Here is a 24,822-nt window from a genome sequence, read left to right as displayed (position 1 = left end):
TACTGAGAGTAGAGCCATATGTGTCCAAGTGCTTTCTGATTGGCTGTTATTCGCATAATATGTTTGTTAACAACATGATATCAAAATGTAATTTTCAAAGTTTTCAAAGCTGTGGTTTGCCTGGATGTAGAAGGCCAGGCAAAATAATTAAACTAGATTTTTTTAAACAGACACTGAGTCATAGTAAGCTCAAACTGCCCAATGATTTTAATCTGAAGCTTAATAAGCAAAAGGATAAGAAAAAACAAAACAAAAAAACCCCAAACACAAACACACATTAACTAAAAACTGATCATTAGTGATTGTTTAGATTGACTTGGTTCCAGACTCACAGGTTTCACAGCTGCATCTCTTCTTTATTCTCTTCCTCTCTACTTTGCTTTTCTTTCTTTCCTTTTTCCTGATTGATGTGTCTAACATTGGCTCCATGTGTCCATTTACGTGTGTAATTAGCCATTAGAGAGCATGCAGTCTGTGGCTGAGACTCTGGCACCTGGCACATAAACTGTTTGCTGATCAAGTGGAATCGCAGTAAAGTGGCTCATGGTGTTGTGGGATTCCTAATGCTAACAGAAATGTATTTTAATATAACTCAAATCCATAAAAACATCTAAAAATGGAAAAACACATTATTTATGCATGAAAAGAAATTCTGAATTTTCAGAGCTGAAAACTAATTGATAATAACACTAAGACAACACACATGAATATGTATAGCAGGAAACACCGGGACACCAGGAAATATCCAGTGTCCCCTGGAATAGTGACCAGTCTGCCTCTGACAGTTACAGTCATTTAGTATTTTAATTTCTTTTACATACGTATCATTGTGTTAACCAGCTCAAATCTAAATTATTCACAGTAAAAACAGCATGTTTTAAAGAAAAGCTGGTGGTGCAGCAGGTGCAGTGGCTCTATAAGCTCTATGGGTTAGGGCTTTGTCTACGTTCACAAATAAGCAGACTATAATCAGCTAGACTTCCTCATGGAAGAACATGATGTTCATACAGGTTTCCATCCATTCCTTTCTGCTTATCCTTTTATACCTTCATTTTTTCTTGATTCTGTTCTCTTACCTATCATCCAATGTTTTAGTCAAGATCCTGTTTTTAATGTTGTGCTATAGAATATCATCTTATGTTCATCGTATGTATTTACAGTGACAATGTTTATTTTTTAAACTACCAGATCTCTGGCGGTTTATTCAGGGTGAAGATTTGGATTTTGTTGTGCTGAACGAGCACAACTCGGGTGTGCCAGATGTTTCATTAAAAAATACAATAAAAAGTAGAATCTAATTGTAGCCTAACCTTAACTGGTCCACAGACAGGCTTGTTAGTGTTAAGAGGATAAAAATAAAGTCACTGGCATGTTTCTGTCTGCAGTGGAACCGAGGGTGCAATGCTGATTTACAACATTTCTAATAGAACAAATTAAGGTTACGTGAGTGACGTCTATGAAAGAAGGCCTCATCCAGATGCATGAGAGGTGGGAGGGTTGATGGAGAAAGACAAAGAGAGATCAAAGAGGAGAGTGGGTGCTGTAGCAACGTGAAGTGTCCAGGCAGGATCACAGTGAGGGGAAAACTGAGATATGCTGGCACCTTGCTTTGAGCAGATGCACTTATGAGATCAAGCGTGTGTGTGTGTGTGTGTGTGGTCAGACAGTATCACACAACTACAACCACAAAGACCAGCTTCCTCCCTTTGATGGAGTAACTCTGAGTGTGATGCCAGATTCTGCTGATTGGATGCAACCATCCAGGACCTAAATCTGCACTCTTCTCCAAACAGAGGAGTCTGTTGTCTGGAAGATAAATACAACACACCGCTGGTCTCACAGAAAACCACACAAACACTGTCCACTGCAATCAGGAACTTTCTCCGTCATGACCTATGCAATTACGTTGTTCAAGAGGGCAAATGAGGGAGCAGAGAGAATAGAAGCTTTCAACCAGATGTTTTTCAAAGTCCTGTGTGGAAAATGAAACTTTTGATTTTCTTTCGGAGAGCAAAAGGGCAAGATCAACTGATATTATCTTTGTGTGGACACTGCAAACAGAAAACATGTGGCTGATTGGCACTCTGTGTGAATAGAGTTGGAGGGGAAGTACAGATGAACAGATCTGTGGTTAAAATCTGAGGTTTCAGAGACTATTTCCACTTTGCTCTCTGTCTAAACTTTGGAAATTAATCATTTCACATATGCATAATACTGTACATGGGGTTTCAATTGCGCTGGGGTTGCCATTAAATCTTAATGAAATTTAGACAAAGTAATTTGGAGAAATAACTGAAGAGCAATAAAGTTTACAAATGTCATTTTAATACTCTGGGCAGTGTTGTGGTTAGCACTGGAATCCGTAGGGTTCTGGATTCACACTTCTTGGTCATCTGGGGCCTTTCTGTGTGGGGTTTGCATGTTTTCCCTGTATTTTTGTGGTTTTTGTGAGTGTCAGTGTGTGGTTGTCTGTCTCTCTGACCTGCACATGCTATGTGTGCATTAGCTTGGAGTGCCCAGCATATTAAGTGCTGTGTCAAACCAAGTAGTGTTAAGTGGATTTTAAAGTCCTCCAACACTAATGCATACTTACTAACCTCACTCCGTGAAGGAGCAGCACCTGGTTTGTTTCTGCTATGGAGGAAACAATCTGGCTTCTGAAACTAAGCTTGTTTAGTGTGTTGCTGAAATGCAACTTTAACCCCAGTTCTAAGTAGTTCACTGGGTGATCTGGTGGATTTGAACCCTTTGGGTCTAAGTCATAATCCTGCCCCTGTGATGGACTGGCAAACTATCCAGGCTGTACCTTGCCCTATGGCCCAGGTGTCAAACTCGAGTCCTCGAGGGCCGGTGTCCTGAAACTTTTCCGTGTGTCCCTGCTGCAACACACCTGAATACAGTCATTAGCAAGACTCTATAGAACCAGACTGAATGCTGAGGTGGCAATTCAGCCACTTGATTCATGTAACAGCAGCTCATGAGTGAATGAACATGGTGCAATGAAAGTACTTTTAGAACTACATTTTCCCAACACTTAAATTTACTTAGATTTACTTGAGTAGGGTTAGCGGTCCCCACCTCAGCATGCAATCAAGTTCTATAGAGTCTTGCTAATGGTGTGTTGCAGCAGGGACACCGTCCCTCGAGGACTGGAGTTTGACACCTGTGCTGTATGGCATCTGGTTGTCTCGACACACTGTGAAATAATCGGCAAAGACTGGTATGTAAAAACAATATTTACTTAGGGTTTTAGGCCCAGTGTCGGGGGCAGAGTTAGGGGTTAGGAGGTTTATCTAAAAATAAAAACTGGAAACTATTTTCTTCAATGATGCTGATAAAGATTAAAAAAAAAAAAAACACCTCCTCAATCTCCTTAGAAAGAACAGCTCAGCCAGTAGGCCAGTGCTGATGTAACACGAGGAAGTGTTTGTATTGCTGTTTTTTTTGCTTTGTTTTAGATCAATTTCCTTGACTTCAGTTTTAGACCACAGACTGAGCTACAATGTTCCTTTTGTGTATCTCAGCTCCTGGATAAAGTGCATCGGAGGTACTCCTTGTCTGTGCAGCAGACTTCCATACCCTGCTGATACACTGGGGAATTCATTCAGCCTTCACACAGGCAGCCCCACAAATCCTCATGGGGAAAAACATTTGCCACAACTGCAAACAAAGCAACACTTCAGTCAGCCTGCTGGTATTGATTTCTGTCTTCTCAGTAAGCCTCTTTCCGCCTCCATTCTCAACTCGTTAATCTGCTTTCTATCTGATGGCTTTTATTATTCCAGCTTCCCAAATTTAGAACTATTGTGCATTCCAACAATTCACAATAAATGCCTCAGTCGTCAGGGTTCATTGTTTATTCTAGTCTCTGGGCTTATGGGATTATTATTGGCATATTATGGACATTGCTTTAAATAACTGCAGCAAAGATATTTACTGGTAGTGAGAACAACTGCAATTTTACTGATACATTTAACTTAATCTAATGCATACATAAAATGTGAAATGTCAGCTGCTCATTTGACTTGATACTATCAGGTCTTTAAAAAAAGGTGATCTTTAGTTCTTGTAGCTCTGCTATGACAGTGCTGTTGTGATTTATGCCTCCAAGAGTGAGATTCCCTCCACAGCGAGGCTTCACGTGAGCTGAATTTGATTTCTAAAGGCTTCCCCTTTTAGAAAATTAGAAATCCTCTCTTTCTCTGCACTGATCTGGGGATTATTTGCTTCCACCATCTTCTTGTGAGCGGCTTCCTCTCCTCTCATTCACTGTTCAATTTATGGCTGCCACCTACACGTCTTTGCTTCTGAGAATGCATTCATTATCTTCTCCCAACCCCCCGGCCTGTATTCATTTTTCACACCTTTAAATGATTTTTATAACAGATTAAAGCACCAAACTAGTTATGCACTGTCATCTGTAGAGCTGAAAAATAACTAAATATATACACAGTATGTGGTAACTGTTCCCTGGTTGTTGAAATGACAATCAGCTGAACACAAGCTTACTGGCAGGGCTGAGGATACTGTCTCATAACTATTGCTGTCTGGCCAAAGCCATCAAAGGAATCTTAAATAATCAAACCAAAACAGTTAAAGCAAACTTTAATAAATCAGTTTTTGATTTTCTCCAGTCTCCTTTTGTATGAAGATCCAGATTCCTGTTACTAAAATGAGAATCAGACCTCAGCCAGTGCACTTATAAATCTGCTTATATTTCCTGTTTAAAAGAAGAAAAAACTATTGGCTTCTATATTGCAGTGTCAGACTTTTAAATCATCAAATATCCAGAACATTCTTAATAGGCTTGTGTCCTTTGGGTTATGATGAGTACGCTACAAAAATATTATGTATGTATCAAAATTTGTTTGACAGTTACATTGATACTTTCAGCATGAATTAAACTTCTTCCACTTAACTTTAAGTTTTAAGAGATTATGGATATCTGCCACATACACAAAACCTAATATTAGATTAATGCTAATGTTGAAATTAGCCTCATATCAAACTTTTCCATTTAATAATATTTAATCAGCTACAAAAACCTATCAAGATTATGAACGAGTGTGTGCACACCTGTTTCTAATGATTTTTCTCTGAGTCATCACAAGGCTAACATTATTCATGCTAATCTCATTAGTCTGCAGTCCCACTGTTATCAAAAGTATCAGTCGCAATATTGACTAAGCAGCCTGTGTTGTCTTACCTTGAAGCTGGATTTTAAAGGTTATTCACCACCTTCAGTGTTTCCCCTGGATTGACCAGTTTGGAAGGGGGAGGTGGTTTGTAGGGGCAACATCACCGAGTCCAGCAATGGCACTCTTCCCTCAGAGACCATTTAGAACTCAGAAGGTGCACAGACTTTGTCATACTGACTGCTCCGGTGCCTGCCTGCTTTAGAATTCCTTGGAATGTTGTGGAAAATTCTGGAAATGACCATTGTCGTACTACTGCCTTTACCTTTACTGGGAAAGGATCAAGAAAATAACTGAAATTAAAATTAAAAATGTTGTTTTTAGCTCTGTGTGCATATTTGTGAATAATTCATCTAACTTCACTTACAGGAAATTTGTGTATGAATCATTTCTGTGAGCAGAGATGGGCAGTAATGCGTTACTGTAATCTGATTACTTTTTTCAAGTAACGAGTAAAGTAAGGGATTACTATTGCAAAAACGGTAATTAGATTACCGTTACTTTCCCGTAGGAACGCTGCGTTACTGCGTTACTAAAACCGTGATTTTTTTTGCGAGAATGTCTCATGACAGTGACGTAAGCAAGTGCGACCTTCTGAAAACAGCTGTGTGCAGAGCAACAATGGATAATATATCGAGTGCGGGAGAGAGTATGAGCGTGCAGCGTTTAAAGCGTGGAAGTACTGACCTTACTTTGAGTTTGATTCCATAAAAAGTGACAAAAACATTAGTGTCCGTTGTGCGTGGGAAGAAAACTTCTTTTTACAGCGAAAAAAACCCCCTAAACTTCCAAGCAAGCACCGAGTGCGCTACGACGTAATGGGAAACTCACAGAGAAACTCGCGGATTCTTCCACTGACCGCTGCGGCACACCTGCACCAGGGTAAACCTCCGCCTACGCCACTCCTGCTTTACAGGTGAAACTAGAGCAAAAGGACCGCTAGTCTTTGACTTTATTTATTTTCTGCTGTGTTTTACTTGCATCTATTTGAAAGAGTGAGTGTAAACACACACAAAAAAAATTATTTTATGTGCTGGAATGTGCAGAAAATAGGTTTAAATATTAAACAAATTTCTTCCAGGCAGAGAATGTTGCATATAATTACATTTTTGCTTGATGCATAAAGTTAAAAGACTAATAAAACTAATAAAACAAGTTTTAAAAAGGGACTTTTCCATTTGATTACATTTTGTATGATGGATTATGCAGAAAAAGTAGAATTGGGCTGAAAGATCTATCGCTTTATCACCTATTCAGGTTGTAAATCGTGTTTTTAAAAAGTAACTAAGTAATTAATTACTTTTGAAAATAAGTAATCAGTAAAGTAATGGGATTACTTTTGGGGGGAAGTAATCAGTAATTAGTTACTGATTACTTTTTTCAAGTAACTTGACCAACACTGTCTGTGAGTGAAAATTTCAAAATTTTAATTCCATTCCCAGATCTCCACATACAAGTCTAGATTTTTCTCCTCAAGGTTTTGTGGCCAGCTTTGTGTTAACATGTTGGAAATGCTAAGAGTGATTTGATGTCCGTTTGCAGCAGTGAGCTGTTGTGTAGGATCGGGCACAGTGTGTACTTTACCATCATGTTCTTGTCCTTTTCAGAAAAGACCTCCTTTCTGAAAGCTGCAGAAGTTTTAACTGAAAGTGTTCTCACGTTAGAGGGATCTGAATGCAGTTTGTACACTGCCTCCTGATTGTCAGCTATTGAAAGACACTGTATGGGCATGCTTTAATTTAAACCTAAAATGTTACCCACCTTAACCAGAGACTAACTAAAAATATTCAATCTTAGCAAAGAGTAAAATCTGCTCTGTCATTAATAGCAACATGCTAAACATAAGATATCATGGCTCAAAATATCAGATTTTCTAGTTTTTTGGAAGAATAAAACAAGATAACATAAAATAAATCTTCCCAGACAACAGAGTGCTGCTGGAGTGTGTCATGACTTTTAGATTGCTGCTATTTTCTGTGTGTGTCTTTGTTGCTTTTGCTTTCAGTCTTGGTTTCTCTGCCACCTTGTGTCTTTCCTGTTCCTTTGTTCTGTCTCTTCCTGTGTCTCCAGCCTTGGTGTTTTCACTGAATATGGCAAATAGACTAGTATTTACATAGCACTTTTCTAGCTGTAATGACCATGAGCCACATTTATAAAACATTAATTTCAAATACTTTTTCTGTTTTGCCCACACTCTCTCACACTGGAAATTAGAAGCTCAGTATCTTGAACCATCCAACCTCCAGTTTGCAGATGAACAGTTCTGCCTCCACAAACACATCCCCGTGCTTTTCCCAGTCTTTTTGCTTTTCCTGGAATTGGATATGTTTGTGGTCCTGCGTCAGACCTTTGTTCATTATACCTCCCTCCTGATCTACATCTATAGGGAGTGCAGAATTATTAGGCAAGTTGTATTTTTGAGGAATAATTTTATTATTGAACAACAACCATGTTCTCAATGAACCCAAAAAACTCATTAATATCAAAGCTGAATGTTTTTGGAAGTAGTTTTTAGTTTGTTTTTAGTTTTAGCTATTTTAGGGGGGTATCTGTGTGTGCAGGTGACTATTACTGTGCATAATTATTAGGCAACTTAACAAAAAACAAATATATACCCATTTCAATCATTTATTTTTACCAGTGAAACCAATATAACATCTCCACATTCACAAATATACATTTCTGACATTCAAAAACAAAACAAAAACAAATCAGCGACCAATATAGCCACCTTTCTTTGCAAGGACACTCAAAAGCCTGCCATCCATGGATTCTGTCAGTGTTTTGATCTGTTCACCATCAACATTGCGTGCAGCAGCAACCACAGCCTCCCAGACACTGTTCAGAGAGGTGTACTGTTTTCCCTCCTTGTAAATCTCACATTTGATGATGGACCACAGGTTCTCAATGGGGTTCAGATCAGGTGAACAAGGAGGCCATGTCATTAGTTTTTCTTCTTTTATACCCTTTCTTGCCAGCCACGCTGTGGAGTACTTGGACGCGTGTGATGGAGCATTGTCCTGCATGAAAATCATGTTTTTCTTGAAGGATGCAGACTTCTTCCTGTACCACTGCTTGAAGAAGGTGTCTTCCAGAAACTGGCAGTAGGACTGGGAGTTGAGCTTGACTCCATCCTCAACCCGAAAAAGCCCCACAAGCTCATCTTTGATGATACCAGCCCAAACCAGTACTCCACCTCCACCTTGCTGGCGTCTGAGTCGGACTGGAGCTCTCTGCCCTTTACCAATCCAGCCACGGGCCCATCCATCTGGCCCATCAAGACTCACTCTCATTTCATCAGTCCATAAAACCTTAGAAAAATCAGTCTTGAGATATTTCTTGGCCCAGTCTTGACGTTTCAGCTTGTGTGTCTTGTTCAGTGGTGGTCGTCTTTCAGCCTTTCTTACCTTGGCCATGTCTCTGAGTATTGCACACCTTGTGCTTTTGGGCACTCCAGTGATGTTGCAGCTCTGAAATATGGCCAAACTGGTGGCAAGTGGCATCTTGGCAGCTGCACGCTTGACTTTTCTCAGTTCATGGGCAGTTATTTTGCGCCTTGGTTTTTCCCCACGCTTCTTGCGACCCTGTTGACTATTTTGAATGAAACGCTTGATTGTTCGATGATCACGCTTCAGAAGCTTTGCAATTTTGAGACTGCTGCATCCCTCTGCAAGATATCTCACTATTTTTGACTTTTCTGAGCCTGTCAAGTCCTTCTTTTGACCCATTTTGCCAAAGGAAAGGACGTTGCCTAATAATTATGCACACCTGATATAAGGTGTTGATGTCATTAGACCACACCCCTTCTCATTACAGAGATGCACATCACCTAATATGCTTAATTGGTAGTAGGCTTTCGAGCCTATACAGCTTGGAGTAAGACAACATGCATGAAGAGGATGATGTGGACAAAATACTCATTTGCCTAATAATTCTGCACTCCCTGTAATGTCAGGGTAAAGGGAGATGAGTAGTTTGATTAGGTTTCTCAATCATGCTTTTATCTATTAAAAAACTTTAGTGATTGTGTAGGAGGGAAAATTCTGGGTAACAGATTCATATCAGGAGTTTGACATTTTCTGCAGTTACAAAAGATCTTTGTGAAACCAAGCTCACTAATCATGAATACCTAAAATGTTCGCTTCCTGGAAAATTAAACAATTTCCCACTGATTACATGTGAATTGCTCTGCTTGGCACCAAAATAACTCCTGATATTCATCCTGCATTTTTGGTGCAGATGTTTAGCGAGGTAAAGGTGCAGCTGCTGTATTTCCCAGAGAGAGAAAAAAATATTTGATCATTTTATGATGGAGAAAGATGTCATGTAGGAATGCAGGAATTATTTTTGAATGTAAGGACTGCTCCATGACATTTGATAAACTGGACATTTAAAGCCTACATGTGATGTCCTTTGTTAGAGTTTAACAGAGCCAGATGATTTGGTGCTGATGTGTTTTTTCTTTTTCTTTTTTCTTTTTAAAATATCTTCCAAAACAAATTGTAAAAAAACAAGAAGTATACTAACTTGAGCATGAAAATATTAGGCAGTTTCATGTTAATCAAATCAAGCTGAATTTAAGCTGTTGTCGATCTGCAGAACTCATTGAGCTTTATACTGGGTTTATATTGTCTAGAGGTTGAAAATCAACCATCACAGATGCAACAACGTCTGTGTATATCTTGTTAAATTCTCTTGGCTAAATCCATAAAGAGCAGTGAATCTCAGATAAGAGAGCACAACTTCTCATCCCAGTCTATACACATAAATGTTAACCTATTTTTAATGGACCTGACGGGACTCAACTGGACTTAACTTTTTCTGTTAAGGTGAGGAGGTAAAGACAACCATCTACAATGTAAGAAACAGCAAATACAGCTGGATGTTTTAATTCCCTGTTTCCTGCTTTTCTTCTACTAAATAGATGTTCAAATTGAGCACATTCAGAAGAATTTGAATTTAAAGTTTGTACTCCCCTGTACAAAGTGATTTATTTTGTTATATATTAATATGATATGTTGTACAGTTTCCTTTTCAAAAATGATCTGATAGAAATGCCCTCCAACAATGTGCTTTTTACAACCTGCACTTTTTCAATGCAAGTTAATCTTCTACTTCAACTTTTTCCAGAGTTTGTTGTCTCTTTAAGTCAAAATGTTTGTACGTTGCCACTGCAAAAGTCACCAGATGCAGATGAAGTGGCAATGACTCCATCTCAAAACCTTCAAATGAAGGATTTTGAGTGCAGCAGGCTTTCCTTTTACTTTTGTTCTGCACCTTTTCCCTGGATGTGTTGTTGGGCCCGGGCATAATGTCTATACACTAACGCTACTCGGTAAATAAAAGTGATTACAGTATTGTATTGTAGAGCAATACAATACTGTGCACTGAGAAATGATGCTAAAAACATTTACAGCAGACTATATTGTGCCGGGGATGGATCCTGACCACATCATTGTGCTAACCATCTGAGGTCTAAACCATGATAAGTGCCAACCCCAACCCTAAACAATATTTTTGCGAAGGCAAAACTAAGTTTTTGGGAATATTTTTCTTTTCTTTTAGATAGTGTGATTGTTTACTATGTTCCTTAATTACCAGAGACTTGGAGAGCAATTGAATAAAAGCAAAAAGGGACATATTCTGATTCACTAAGGGGGATGGGGCTGTCAAAGATGATGACATAAACCTCGGGGGCTAAGACTCGGGAGTGAGAACAGGTTGCACTGTACATTAAAATCCGTATATTCAAATATTTGGTAGTGGGCTGGAAGATTGCACCTGCTACTGGCAGACTTCTTAAAAATAGAGAATACTGTCTCCTAACCCTCTTAAGACTTCTGCATCACCAACAACCTCAAACCTGGCTCCAAACCCTAACCTTGACCCTTTTCTAGGAAAATGTAAATAGTTTTTGAAATGTTTCAGTTATATATTCAATTCAATTCAATTCAATTCAATTCAATTTTATTTATATAGCGCCAAATCACAACAAAAGTCGCCTCAAGGCACAGGGTTAGCGTAATCACAGATGACAACTTCCTTTACATTATCCTTTACATTATATATGCCTTACAGGGATATATAATGGACAAGCACAGTATTTTACTTGATGCATTCATACATTTTTTCACATTTTCTTGACTGGGCTAGGCCGCCGTCTGACCTGCACTGTGTACAGACGCACGTTCTCTTAGTACCTACGAAGGTTTCTCTGAGATAGCAATACTCTTATGAGCGAAGGCTCAGAGTACTGGTTGTATTTGAACCCACCACACACATCTCTTAGTTTTTTGCAGTAATGAGCAAAAACACATATACATATATGCTATATGTGGAAATCTTAGATAGTAAAGAAATGGTGGCGACCCTACGATACCAGTCTGTGCGACACACAGACCACAGGAAAGGAGGAGGATCAAAAAAACAAGACCAACAAAGTAAAAACTAACTGCTAGGGCAGAATTTGGCTGTGTAACCTACTGAGAGAGGGAGTATATTGATCTGCTGCTTTCCTGCTGCTTTCTGCCTCATTATTAGACAACACAGATGACTTTATTTGGTCAAGCTGCACATGAAGATCAGAGCTGTACAACATGCCCTGCAGCCTGTGCCATGTAGACAGTGTACCAAGGAGGATTAACACTTAGTTACTTGTATTGATGCTGTCCTCTTTTTTTTATTTTTTTTATTTACATCAATCATTCTCTTTGCCTGGATGGAGGTATGTGTTTACTGCCGCTTTTTAGTTAGCAAGGTCATGCAAAAGCCCCCTAACACAAAAAGAACAAAGGAAAAAATCTCTCCCAGTGCACTCATTCTAAATAGTTTGCATTCAAAATGACGGACTACCGAGTGTAGTGTGCATGGCTTTATTACACCTTGAAAGTTTTTGTGAAATCTCTCTCTGCTTGTCTTCTCCTAGCGTCAACTACTCAGCATCATGAACAAGATGAAGAACTTTAAGAGACGTTTCTCTTTGTCGGTTCCTCGGACTGAGACGATTGAAGAAAATGAGTTCACTGAGCAGATCAACCAGCTCAACATACGGCACACTCAGGGTAAGAACACCTTTCCCCCTCAAATCACCAGCATTGTCTGAGATTACTACAATTATCTGTTCAATTTTGAAATTTCACAGATTATGAAAACCATTGCTGTTGCCAGGCAAACATTTTAACAGCAAATAACTCTTCAAAACTCACTATGATGGTCGATTTGTCGTAACATCCACTGCTAAGCCACATAGTGTCATATGATGTGGAATTGAGCACCCAAAGGACGAGTTGTGGGACAGAGTTCATAAAGAAAAAGACAAACATTTATTCAGGTGTACCAGAGAAGTCCAAGTGGCAACTGATAAGCAAAGTCTGTAAGTCCAAACCAAGAAAGGATGGACTGATAATCAACAGCACAACAGAGAACTGAGGGGAGCCCGAGGGTATAAATATACAGTAGGCAATCAGGGAGAGTGACAAAACACAGATGCAAATAACCAATAATTAAGAAAAAGACAAGGGAAGTAAACTTAAATATACAAACATCATTCAATTTAGTTGCTTCACTAAACAACTTTCTATGCATTGTTTTGATTTAACTGCCAATTCAAAGATGTCCACTCTCGTCAACAACCTTTGGCACCAAAACAACAAACAAAAATCCACACGTCAACAACTAGGTGCTGAATGCAGTGGAGCATTTAGCATCTGCAGCTAGAGAGAAGACCAGAGCAGAGTTGGTGGAATTGATCACTTTACTGTTAGAACAGGTAGCTGGTGGAACATTTAGGAGCTTGAAAAGCCAGATATTTCTGCCGTTCTAGATTTAAAGAAAAAATAGTGCATATCTGACTTAAGGTTGTAAGGTGAGCACGAGCTTTAAATGGAAGACGTTGTTCTTTAACTGTTGAATGTGTGATTTCTCAGAGTATTCAGAGGCTGAACGAGCTTTTAAAAACAATAAAGCACTGGGTAATTAAAAGCATTCAAATCCATTCACATTCACAACCTATGAGCTCTTCTACCTCTTTGCATCTTTGGTCTCCATGTGAGCATGAATGGCTTGTGTCTAATAATAGAGCACAAACTGCAATACCGCTCTGGGTTTTAATACAAAAGCCTTCCTTCCTTCCGTGTCTGTAGCAGACCCTCACAGATTAACTGGGGGTTTTCCGGCTATGACTGGTACCACCACCAAGTCGGAGCCAGAGGATCAGCAGGCTTCAAAGGGGAATAAGGGTTATAGTAGGATAAATTGGGGTAGATAATACCAGGGAGCTGAATGCACTCACAAGTAGATCTTTGAGTGCCTGTGCTTGATTATGTAAACCACGTCTGATACTGAGAGATGGAATAACACTGCAGAGTCTATAAAATGCATCTGATTTAAACTTTCATCACAATTTCCAACCATTTGTTCCCGGGTTCAATTCAATTCAATTTTATTTGCACAGCACCTACTGCTACGGTGCTACTTTGACTTTCAGTATTATTATGACGTGTTATTATAAGATACGTTAGGCGTTCGTATGTACTACCACATAAGTAATCAAAATGAGGCATCTAAAGTGCTTGCCTCCTATGAAAATATTACATTTGAATGAGGATGTTATTCAGCTGTCTAACAGAGTAGCAGCTGGCTATGTAGTCTTACCCCCCCAGAGTCCATCAGTCTGCATTACTGTCTGCTACTGAAGGTCAGGACAGAGGTAAGCAGACAAACCCAGCTACCTCCTGATATTTACAGTCCACTCGTAGCTCTTACTGATCATTTCTCTTTTTTGTTTTGCTCTGTTCCATCTGAAGCATGTAGGATTGCATCATGTCCCATAGTGTAGCAGACTTGAATAAAGAACATCTCGGATATAAGCATCACATGGAAAAATCATGAGATGCCTTAACATTTTATTGTTGCTGTATGCCAACGTCAAAATTTGTGTGGTGATGGAAAAAGTTTGGTCGGCATCAGCAAACATGGTTTTTGGTTTTTTTAAATTCAACCCAGAATTGTGTCTCGTGCAGCAAAATAAGTAGACTACCATACTACGTCAAAGGTTTGGACACACCTTCACGTTTTTCTTCTGTTTCTTCTTTATTTTCATTACTATTTACATTGTAGATTCTCACTGAAGTGAAACTATGAATGAAAAGATACAGAATTATGTAGTAAACAAAGTGTGAAATAACTCAAAACATGTTTTAGATTTTAGATTCTTTAAAACAGCCACCCTTAGCTTTGATTACTGCTTTGCACACTCTTAGCATTCTCTCGATGAACTTCATGAGGTCGTCACCTGAAATGGTTTCCAACAGTCTTGAAGGAGTTCCCAGAGATGCTGAGCACTTGTTGGTCCTTTAGCCTTCACTCTGCGGTCCATCTCATCCCAAACCATCTCCACTGGAGGTCAGCCTCCATATGTCAGGTGACTGTGGAGGACAGGCCATCTGGTGTGGCACTCCATCGCTCTCCTTCTTAGTCTTCCATTCAGTGTGCCTTCAGTTTTGAATAAATCCCCAACAGTGTCACCAGCAAAGCACCCCACACCATCACACCTCCTCCACCATGCTTCACGGTGGGATCCATGCATGTGGAGACCACCCGTTCACCTATTCTGCGTCGCACAAAGACACAGTGGGTGGAAACAAAGATGTCAAATTTGGACTCATCAGACCAAAGCACAGATTTCCACTGGTCTAATGTCCACTCCTTGTGTTTCTTGGCCCAAACAAATCTCTTCTGCTTGTTGTTTTTCCTTATTAGTGGTTTCTTAGCAGCTATTTGACCATAAAGGCCTGATTCACAGTCTCACAGTTGATGTAGAGATGTGTCTGCTACTGGAACTCGGTGTGGCATTTTTCTGGGCTCTAACCTGAGCTGCTGTTAACTTGTGTTAACTTTTTGAGGCTGGTGACTTGGATGAATGTATCCTCAGCAGCAGAGCTGACTCTTGGTCTTCCTTTCCTGGGGCGGTCCTCATGTGAGCCAGTTTCCTCGTAGCACTTGATGGTTTTTGCGACTGCACCTGGGGACGCATTCAGTTTTAGAACATTTCCAGACTGACCTGACAGTAATGACGGACTGTCGTTTCTCTTTATTCATTTCTCTGATTGGTTCTTTCCATAATATAAATTGTAACAGTTGACAATGCACACCTGTGAAGGGAGAACGATTTCAGGTGACTACATCATGAAGCTCATCGAGAGAAGGCCAACGGTTTGGAGCACTGTCAACAAAGCAAAGGGTGGCTACTTTCAGGAATCTAAAATATAAGACATATTTAGAGTTACTGATCATTTTTTTTCTTTGCCACATAATTCCATATATCTTGCTTCATATATTTGATGACTGTATCTATAAAGAAAACCCATTAAATGAAAAGGTGTGTCCAAACTTTTGACTGGCAGTGTATAAGTGGTCAAATAATTCATGCAAACATGAGCTGGCGTGTCTATTTTTAAAAATAATCAATTACATGACTAACTGAATGATTTTACAGACGTGTGGCAACAGGACTGAAAACACCTGATGAAAAATTACTTATACATATAGAGCTATACTACAGCGCTGTAATAGTGAAACACAATAGTGCAGGACAGTGTAGTATATGTTGCATAATATATGTTGTTTTGGTAAATTGTCTCTATCATTGTAGTAATACGATGGTACTTTGTCATAAAGATGTAAATAAAGGCTCAACTTATAAGATCCCACTATCCATACTATAATAGTTTTAATGTAGTGTATCCTGTCAAATCATTGGTTTCTATTACATGTTTTTAAAAAAAAACATTGCAGCATCAAACAGAGACGAGTCACGGAGTACAATCAGCTCATCAGCATAACCTATAGATTCATGCACACATGAACAAAAACACACACTTTCAGTGCTGTTTTCAGTCATTATAAAATTATTATATTACATTGCAGGAATATTTTTTTGTTTGCATGAAACTACGTGAGAGTGATTTTATTTTAATGGGTAATTTAAAGCCGCTTTGCTGAATATGCTTTTGTATAAGTGTGATATTTAAATGTCAAGTGTTTTCCCTTAAGGAGCTATACCACATCAGAAATTCTTCTCAGTCAATTGTCTGCGCAGACGACGTGCAACACTGATGAAAAGCAAAGCAAATAATCTAACATGTACAAGTCAGTACTGAAGGTATTTCTTTCCCCGCTCATTTGTTCCTATTTCAGCCTCTCACTATGAGCACAGTTTGAGATGGAAATGCTACAAAAACATCATGCGGCGTACCATATTGGATTGTCCTTTTTCTAACAAGATTTCTAGCAGGCATCCATCCATATTTCACAGCAATGTGACACTTCGTTAGCGCGTGTTCATATCAGTGTCACCTTCACCGACCCTAATTAGCATCAAGAGATCAAAGGAGTGCTGTAGCTGTGATATTCAAATGACCAGCAAACAGGTTGTCATTTCATCCCCCCGGCCCATTTAGACAGTCACTGAATACAACGCATAGCATGGCTTGTTAAAAGCCTCTCTGCGGTGCTGTTAAAACGTCGCATCAAACCCAACCAGGCATGCTCAAATCTGAGCACCTGCCTCTAGTTTTGCTTTATCTTTTTATATGTGTATGCATATATGTGTATGTATATATGAATGAGCTGGGTGTGTGTAGGCAGGTTGAGAAAGGCCATAGTTACACAGTAAATGTTTAGCATGTATACATATAAATGTGAGTGTGTGTGTGCTGTGCGGAAGCTAGGAAGAAACCTACTGTCTGAGACCTCCTCCTTAACACGAGACCTGCTTCCCTTGTTAACCAGTATCCCCATGGAAACAGGGGCGCTTTGTATTTTAATGCACATACACATGCCTGGAGGCTGCAGATGAGATGAAGCTTATGGACAGTGAGGAGCTACTACCCCTGTGCTGGCACAGCTGTCAATCAAAGCAGGTCAACATTCAAAAAGTCTCATCAAAATGGTTGTAAAAAAATAAAAAAGTCACACACACAAATGGAAGACGAAATATCCATAAAATCGAATGCTCTTTTGTTCCACCCTGTAAACATGGCATTTAGTTGGGCATTTAAAAACAACGTCCTTATTTCACACAAGCATTTAAAGTACATAAGCAGAGTTTTAAACATAAAAGGAGAAGGCAGTTTTCTTGGGAAAAACACAGATTTGTGCACACATGGATATCAGGGTCAGATGTACAGCTTTGAAGTCAGACTTAATTACATGGGTTGGGGATGGATGTTTTCCCTTGATATTGAAAGTCAGCTGTAGTTGTGTGATTAAAGGACCATGACTGACAAACTGAATTACTGCTTAAACTCAATGAATGCCGACGCTTTACAGGAGCTAAGGTGCCAGTCGCTGACTGTTCTGTCAAATTTAAAAATTAAAAACTTTCAAATTCACATGATATGTTTTCACAGTCACCAGATTTGAACCCAACTAAATGTTGTTCTTCTCTCCAGAAAATGTCTCTGAGAACGTATCCCACTGAGATCTTAAGCTGTTCTCAGAGTTTTCGGTGGCCCACCATCATTGATTATATTTCCCCTCTGTCAGGCCTGACTCCAGACAGACTGGGTCCTCCATCTCATGATGTCAGCCCAGTGAGCCCTGAACCAACCACTCCAGGAGCTCAGTCTCCATCCCACCTCCACTACCACAGCAAGGCCCAGCACAGACGCTTCTCCATGGAGGTAAGTAAAAACTCAAATTGCAGTATTACAGTACAGTAAATCAACCAGTGCAGTGGAATTATAAGGTATGTGTGTGTGTGTGTGTGGGTGTGTGTGTCTGTCGACACTATGAGCTGGTTAAGGTGGCCGGGATGTTGGAAGTCTGGGCTTCTCTGCTCAGACTGTTGCCTCCACGAACTTAACAAGGGACAAATAGAAACTGATCGCTAGATAAATAAAGAAATCAAACAGGAGCCGAAACTCATGTGAACTCAAATCCATCATGTCTAGAAAAAAAAATCTGGATGATAACAGAATGACAAATGTTCCTTCTTATGTGCAGAGGTAATGGATTGTTCTGAAGGATTTTACAGCTTCTTTTAAAACCTTCATCTGTCATTTGAGAACTGAACAAAAGAAACTGAGAAAACTCTTAATACTTAGAGTATTTTTTGAGGATATCTAAGTGTTGTAGAGTATTCAGTGTCACTGAAATAAAGACTCTCAAAGGAAGACGACATTTTGATGGCAGTGAATTATTCATGCAAAGATTTGATTTTGATGTAAAATCAATACTTTGCTGCGTGTATGAGTTCTTTCATGAAAAGCATCTTCAGAGGTGAGGTGTTAAAACATGTCGTGTCACAGCACTACAGAAAAACTGTAATATAATAGATGGTAGGGTTTGGATTCCTGTAATGCCTTCCATCTCACACGCTGCTTTCACACTAATTTGTGTTTTGCCAACTGACTGAAAGGAAACTGTCTAGGTTGGAGTGCATATTAAAAACATGAAACATCAGCCAGGCGCAGATATCAGCAGTTACACAAGGAGATGTCCTCCTCCCCAGGAGTTATTTCTCCATTTCCACCTCCGTGGGCTCAGTGAGATGAGTCAGAAGCTTTTAACCCTGCGCGCTGCATCAGACATTTTATTGAAAATGTGAGAGTTCACAGTTCTACCTTTGCAGAAAAAGTCCCCGTGGAGCAAAAGTCATTCACGCCACACAGCACAGACAGTCGAGCGAAGCCAAGAGAGAAATGAGTGCTCAGTGAGAAGACAGAAATAGGTTGCAGCCTGCGAGCTTACACAGACTTGGACAGCTTTTGTGTGCAACTCTTTCTAATAAAAGGCTTTAAATACTGTAACTAATTAATGTGCTTTAATAAGAGATCGTTTCATGGATTCAGCACTCCTCTGCTCACCTTCAGTCTGAGCAGAGTTGCAGTAAATCCAAATAGCCCCTGTGTGGGTGCTGTCTTATCAAGTAACACTTTTTGACCACACACTCTTTAATTACACGTCATGTTGCAGTTTCTAAAACCGACTGAGTAAATTGCTCAAGGGCAGTCATTAATGACTGTTTAATAGCAGCGCAGTTACTTCACTTTATGTTTTCATTAAAGTGTCATTTCTTTCATTTTAACATGCAAAAGAGCAAAATGGAATTTAACCTATAATAAATGCGCACTGCCTTATTTAAGTGTGTATGCAGGACATATTAAATCTGATATGTATTTTAACCCCCCTGCTCCCCAACGTCTCACTTAAGCTCCTCCCTGAGCCTGGTCCTGCTGGAGGTTTCTTCCTGTTAAAGGGGACTTTCCCTTCGCACGATCGCCAAGTCCTGCTCATACGGGGGTTGTTTGATTGTTGGGGTTTCTTTCTAATGTTTAGGTTTTTACCTTACAGTAAAGTGCTTTAAGATGACTGCTGTGAATTGGTGCTTTATACAACACTGACTTGAATTGAATTGAAATCATCCTGTAGTAACTATATTACTATTTGTGGGGAAATTTCCAGCTTTTACTAGATCTTTGAGGTTTTGGCTGCAAGTAATTAATTTCTGTTTAATATGAATTTCTATGAATGTAGACAACTACATGCCAAGTAACTAGACTCAATCCCTGTATTATCACAAACACATTGCCAGTTTGATTCCATCACAGAATGATAGCAGACTGATTGTCTTATTGCTGCTTCATCACAGTCCTGATGCTCTAAAGACACTCAGAAGATGACAGCTGACTGGAGAGTCATCGCAGATCTGGTCCCCATCTTTGAAGCAGCCATTTGAAAGGCAACAAGACTGCATGTTCTTTGCACACGGTCAAAATAATTGTGGTAGTGCCGCAGTTTCCAACCACTATTTTTACCCAGTCTGACTTTGGCATGATTTAATAAGGTTGTGTTATGTCGGTTGTGTAGCATTGTGTGGACTTTGTATTTTGAAGGCAGGCATGACTAACAAGTGAATTGGACTGAGTGAAAATAAACAGACAATAAAAAGTGTTAAGCAATGACGTAATTTAAAAATAATAATAGTTATAAATGGTAAAAGAATTAACAGTATTAATGACAATGGCTCAAAAAGTACAGATTCTCCGCAGCCTTCAGGAACAGTAAAGCCATTATTGTGGATTACAGATGACAGCTGAGGTGTGTGGAGACCAAGAGAAGGCCTAAAGGATATTCACTCCAAGAAATATCCAGCCTACTTATTGAGGTCAGGTCAGTTCTCTTGTTGGATGGACCCGTGTGTTGAGGATGAGACCAAGCTGACAGGTTTAGCAGTTCCTCCCTGTATGCAGTCTCCTCATTGCTGGCGATTAAACCGATGACTGTTGTGTCAACCGCAAATTGTATGATGGTGTTGTTGCATGAACGGTTTTTGTGCCAGGATCAGTCCCTCGAAGCACTTGGAAATGAGAACGTAAAGTTTTTATGAATCACTTTTATTCTTGCAGGACGTTAGTAAGCGCATGTCCCTGCCAATGGACATCCGCCTGCCTCCAGAGTTTCTGAAGAAGTTGCAGATGGAGAATGAAAACTCACCGCTCTGCAAACCTCTCAGTCGCATGTCTCGACGCGCCTCACTGGTTAGTGATGTGTCTGTTTTTGCCATGTTTGTCTGACTTTTTAATAGAACTTTCTCATTTTAGTGACTTTATTGGCTTTTGAAGAAATTGCCCTTGATTGAAAGAACATCTCAATTTCCTTTGAGCAGATTATTAAGTCCTCTTACCTTGCTTCTGAGTTTTTGTTGTTATCGAGTTCCTTCTGTAATAATATAATGTCTAATTATGAGCCAATTGTTTTCTTGGACCTTCTTCTCAATTAAGAGGTATTTGCTTCCTGCTCGCTTGACAGAATGAACTCTCTTGCTCTAATATAAAGCATTAGCTAATGAAAGCAGGGTGTAATCAGACTGAAGGTACTACAGCAGTGGATGCTATAAAATTAAGCTTTCCTTTTCTTCTTGCTCCTAGTCTGACATAGGATTTGGGAAACTGGAAACATACGTTAAGCTTGGCAAACTGGGTGAGGTAAGTTGTATCTTTCAGCAGTTTTCATGTTTCATTAAGAGCATACACATAGGTTAAACACTCAATTTTGCTTATAAAGGCTTTGAAACGAGCGAAATGACGTGGACACATCTGCATAGCAGCCATAATAAGAGCTGGGTGAATTCTCTAAACACCTGAAATGGCATCATTGCTTCCTGTATTACCTCTTTTATCAGAGGGCCATCCTTTGTGAAAGGAAAGGAGATAATGCCGTCCAATATTTCACAGTGACACACTACAAAAACAAACCATCAACAGAAGGTTATCATGTAAGCTGCTGCTCTGTTTCTTATCTTACAGGCTACAATGTGAGTTAATACATGTTTTGTACTCTGCACAATTTGTTTAACCCACCTCTTCTGCCCTCAGCTGAATGTCTCTATCCAGCTTATGCAGTGAGCTAAACATTAAATGGCTTCAGTAAACACTCAGGAGACCGCGTGGCATTCTTCAGAGCTTTACTGATCCTTATTTTTCTTTTTTGTAAAACTGTAATAACAGAAACAGAATACAGTGTATTCACTCTCCATACAAATACACAAAGATTACATTAAATATTGTTGACTTATGCAAACAGTCACTACACAATCAAGAGATACAGAGATGTCAAGAGATACAGCTAACACCACATGCTGGTATGCTTCATGTTAGCAGGCTAAACAAAGGGCTAACAGCTAGCTTGTGCTAGTAATGTAACAAACTCGCTAAACACACAAGAAACTCATTACTTTGCTGAACAAGGTACTAATAAGTGGGAACAATAAACCGTTTTGCCACACTTACAGATTATGCCTTTTCAAGGGCGTCAGATGCAGGAAATTACAGAGACACAGAGAAATGGACCTTCCCTGTCGAGCCCTGGGAGAAAACCACTGCTTGCGCTCTAACATGGCGCGACCCTGTCAACCCACTAGATGGCAGGCTTTGCCCAGACAAGATCAGGAATAAACATATTTTCTGACACGTTGCAACAGTTAATTACAGAACGAATGATTACGCCATATAACAAACTTAGAAAAAACATACCTTAGAAATAACAGGAGGGACAGAATACTCCCCGCCTGACGTCTGCAGGACGTCACACCAACTAAAGCTGAATCCCACTATTACAAAGGATATTAAGAGTCTTTCAGACTTAGCTCTTAGGTACCAGCAAGACGACTTCACTGATGGGTCTCAGGTACACTCTACATTCGCCACTGCGGATGATCTTGACTTCGATCTTCCTTACTCTGCCATCTTGACTGGGGAAGGTCTTTGTGACTAGCCCTAGTGGCCAGTCAATCCTGTTTTCTTGTCCCTCTTTGAGCAGGACCACATCTCCAACTTGTAGATTGGGCTTTGATGCCCTCCACTTGCGACGACCCTGTAGTCCGCTGAGGTACTCTCTCCTCCATCATCCCCAGAAGACGTTGGCCAGGTACTGTACACGTCTCCATTGCGATCTAAACAGGTCCTGATCGTGGAACTGACCTGGTGGTACTGGGGGCGCACCAACCTTTTGTGTGAGTAGCATGGCAGGAGTGAGAATCTCAGGATGCTCTGAGTCAGCAGAAACTGTGGTAAGTGGCCTTGAGTTGACTATTGCAGTGACCTCTGCCATGAATGTCACTAACACCTCATGTGTGAGCTTTGCATTTCCGTGCTGCAGCAGCATTACGTCAAGGATCCGCCGACTGACGCCAATCATGCGCTCCCAAGATCCAGCCATGTGCGATGCATGTGGAGGGTTAAATTGCCACTCACAGCTTCTGTCTCCAAGATACGTGTTGATTTTGTCATTATGACAACCCTTCTTGTCGATTTGGAGTTCTCTGCAAGCACTCACAAAGTTTGTGCCGCAGTTGGATCTGAGTAGCTTAACAGCACCTCGCATGGCAACGAAACGGCACAGAGCATTAATGAAAGATGAAGTGTCCATTGCTTCTATCACTTCGATATGTATGGCACGAGTGCTCATACACGTAAAGATCACTGCCCATCTCTTGGCCTCTGCTTGACCTCCTCGTGTCTTTCTGACTGTAACAGGCCACGGACCAAAAACATCTAGGCCCACACACGTGAAAGGAGGGTCTGTACACATTCTGTCTTCTGGTAGATCTGACATGATCTGCTCTTGTTGCTTGCCCCTTAATCTGCGGCATATGACACAGTTGAAGATGACACTACTGACGGCTCTTTTCCCACCCACAATCCAAAAACCTGCAGCTCTGATTGCCCCTTCGGTGAAGTGTCTGCCCTGATGACATACTTGTGCGTGAAAGTGTCTGATTATGAGCTGGGTTATGTGGTGTTTACTGGGAATGAGCATGGGGTGTGTCTCATCTGTTGACAGTTGAGCTCTTGCGAGCCGGCCACCGACCCTAAGAACTGCATCAGCGTCTATGTAAGGACTCAGCTTGCTAAGTGGACTTTGTGTGCGAATGGACTCACTCTGCTCCATGCGCTTGATGTCATCCGCATACACCTCTTTTTGAACTGCACGAATGATAGTAACCTTGGCCTGCTGGAGCTGTTCTTCTGTAGCATAGTTGTTGCACTTGTGCCATCCACGACATGCGCTCTCTGTTTCGCCTTTAAAGGACTTGGCAATGTGCAGCAGTCTGGCAATAGTTTTCAGCAGACGGCTCCAATTTGAGAATCTCTCGAACCTTGTGGTCCCGAGCTCTTTTTTTGACAGAAAGGTGGCACAGGATACGATATCTGGGCGCAGCTCAGTGTCGTTTTCAGGGCAAACAAGGTCAAAAGGTTCTTTCTGTATTTGTCGTTGGCCTGAATCTGTAAGGAAGGCAGGTCCGCTAAGCCATGTAGAGTGAGACAGATGCTCAGCGGGCAGTGCTCGTGTGGCATGGTAAGCTGGGTTTAGCTGTGTGGGTACGTAATGCCATTGGTGGGTCTGGGTAGAACGCCTAATGCGCTCCACACGGTTATGCACATACACATAAAAGCATCTTTTTTCATTGAAAATATATCCAAGGACCACCTTCGAGTCGGTGTAGAAGTTCACCTCATCGATAGTAGTGTGAAGCTCCTGCTGGACCATTTCCGCCACTTCTACAGCCAGCACAGCAGCACAAAGTTCCAGTCTTGGAATTGTGATGTCTGGTTTTGGAGCCAGCCTGGCCTTTCCAAGAAGAAACCCAACTTCACTGAGCCCATTGCCTGCTGTGAGTTTCAGGTAAGCGACGGCTCCAACAGCTTTTGTGGATGCATCACAAAAAACATGCATTTCTTTTCTCTGAGATTCAGATAGTGAGATGGATGTATACATGCGGGAGATCTTGAGCTGTTGTAAGTGCTTTAGGGAATCTTTCCATTGCTGCCACTTGTCCTGTTTCTCCCTCGGCAGTGGTGCATCCCATTTGCTAATGTCCATAGAAATCTCTCTCAGAATGGAGCGGCCTTCGATGCTGACTGGCACAGCGAAGCCAAGTGGGTCATACAAACTGTTGATGACTGACAATACACTACGTTTGGTGAAAGGCCTGTCATTGATTTCAACTTGAAATGACAATGGGTCTGTCGACAGGTCCCAGCCTAACCCAAGGCTGCGTTGCATGAGTGGGGCGTGTTGTCCACGTTGGAGTTCCTGCGGGCCTGTGGCTAGATCTTCACTT

The 24,822-nt window shown here is 40.5% G+C and overlaps 1 protein-coding gene across 3 annotated transcripts in view; it reads left to right on the top strand.

Annotated features, from left to right (window-relative positions):
* cdk18 (cyclin dependent kinase 18) overlaps window positions 1-24,822 on the top strand; it is a 63,370-nt gene that overhangs the window by 13,909 nt on the left and 24,639 nt on the right. For all 3 annotated transcript variants that reach the window (XM_084927470.1, XM_084927469.1, XM_084927468.1), the window contains 4 exons: window positions 12,121-12,256; window positions 17,742-17,878; window positions 20,606-20,737; window positions 21,128-21,184. In XM_084927470.1, coding sequence (XP_084783596.1) covers window positions 12,139-12,256; window positions 17,742-17,878; window positions 20,606-20,737; window positions 21,128-21,184 — 444 coding nt within the window. In that variant the 5' untranslated portion in view covers window positions 12,121-12,138. The remainder of the gene's footprint in view (window positions 1-12,120; window positions 12,257-17,741; window positions 17,879-20,605; window positions 20,738-21,127; window positions 21,185-24,822) is intronic.

This window comes from Perissodus microlepis, chromosome 5 (genome assembly GCF_051167445.1).
Source record: "Perissodus microlepis isolate ML-2025 ecotype Zambia chromosome 5, ASM5116744v1, whole genome shotgun sequence".
NCBI classification, from domain to species: Eukaryota; Metazoa; Chordata; class Actinopteri; order Cichliformes; family Cichlidae; genus Perissodus; species Perissodus microlepis.
This window is presented reverse-complemented; position numbering and strand designations above follow the sequence as displayed.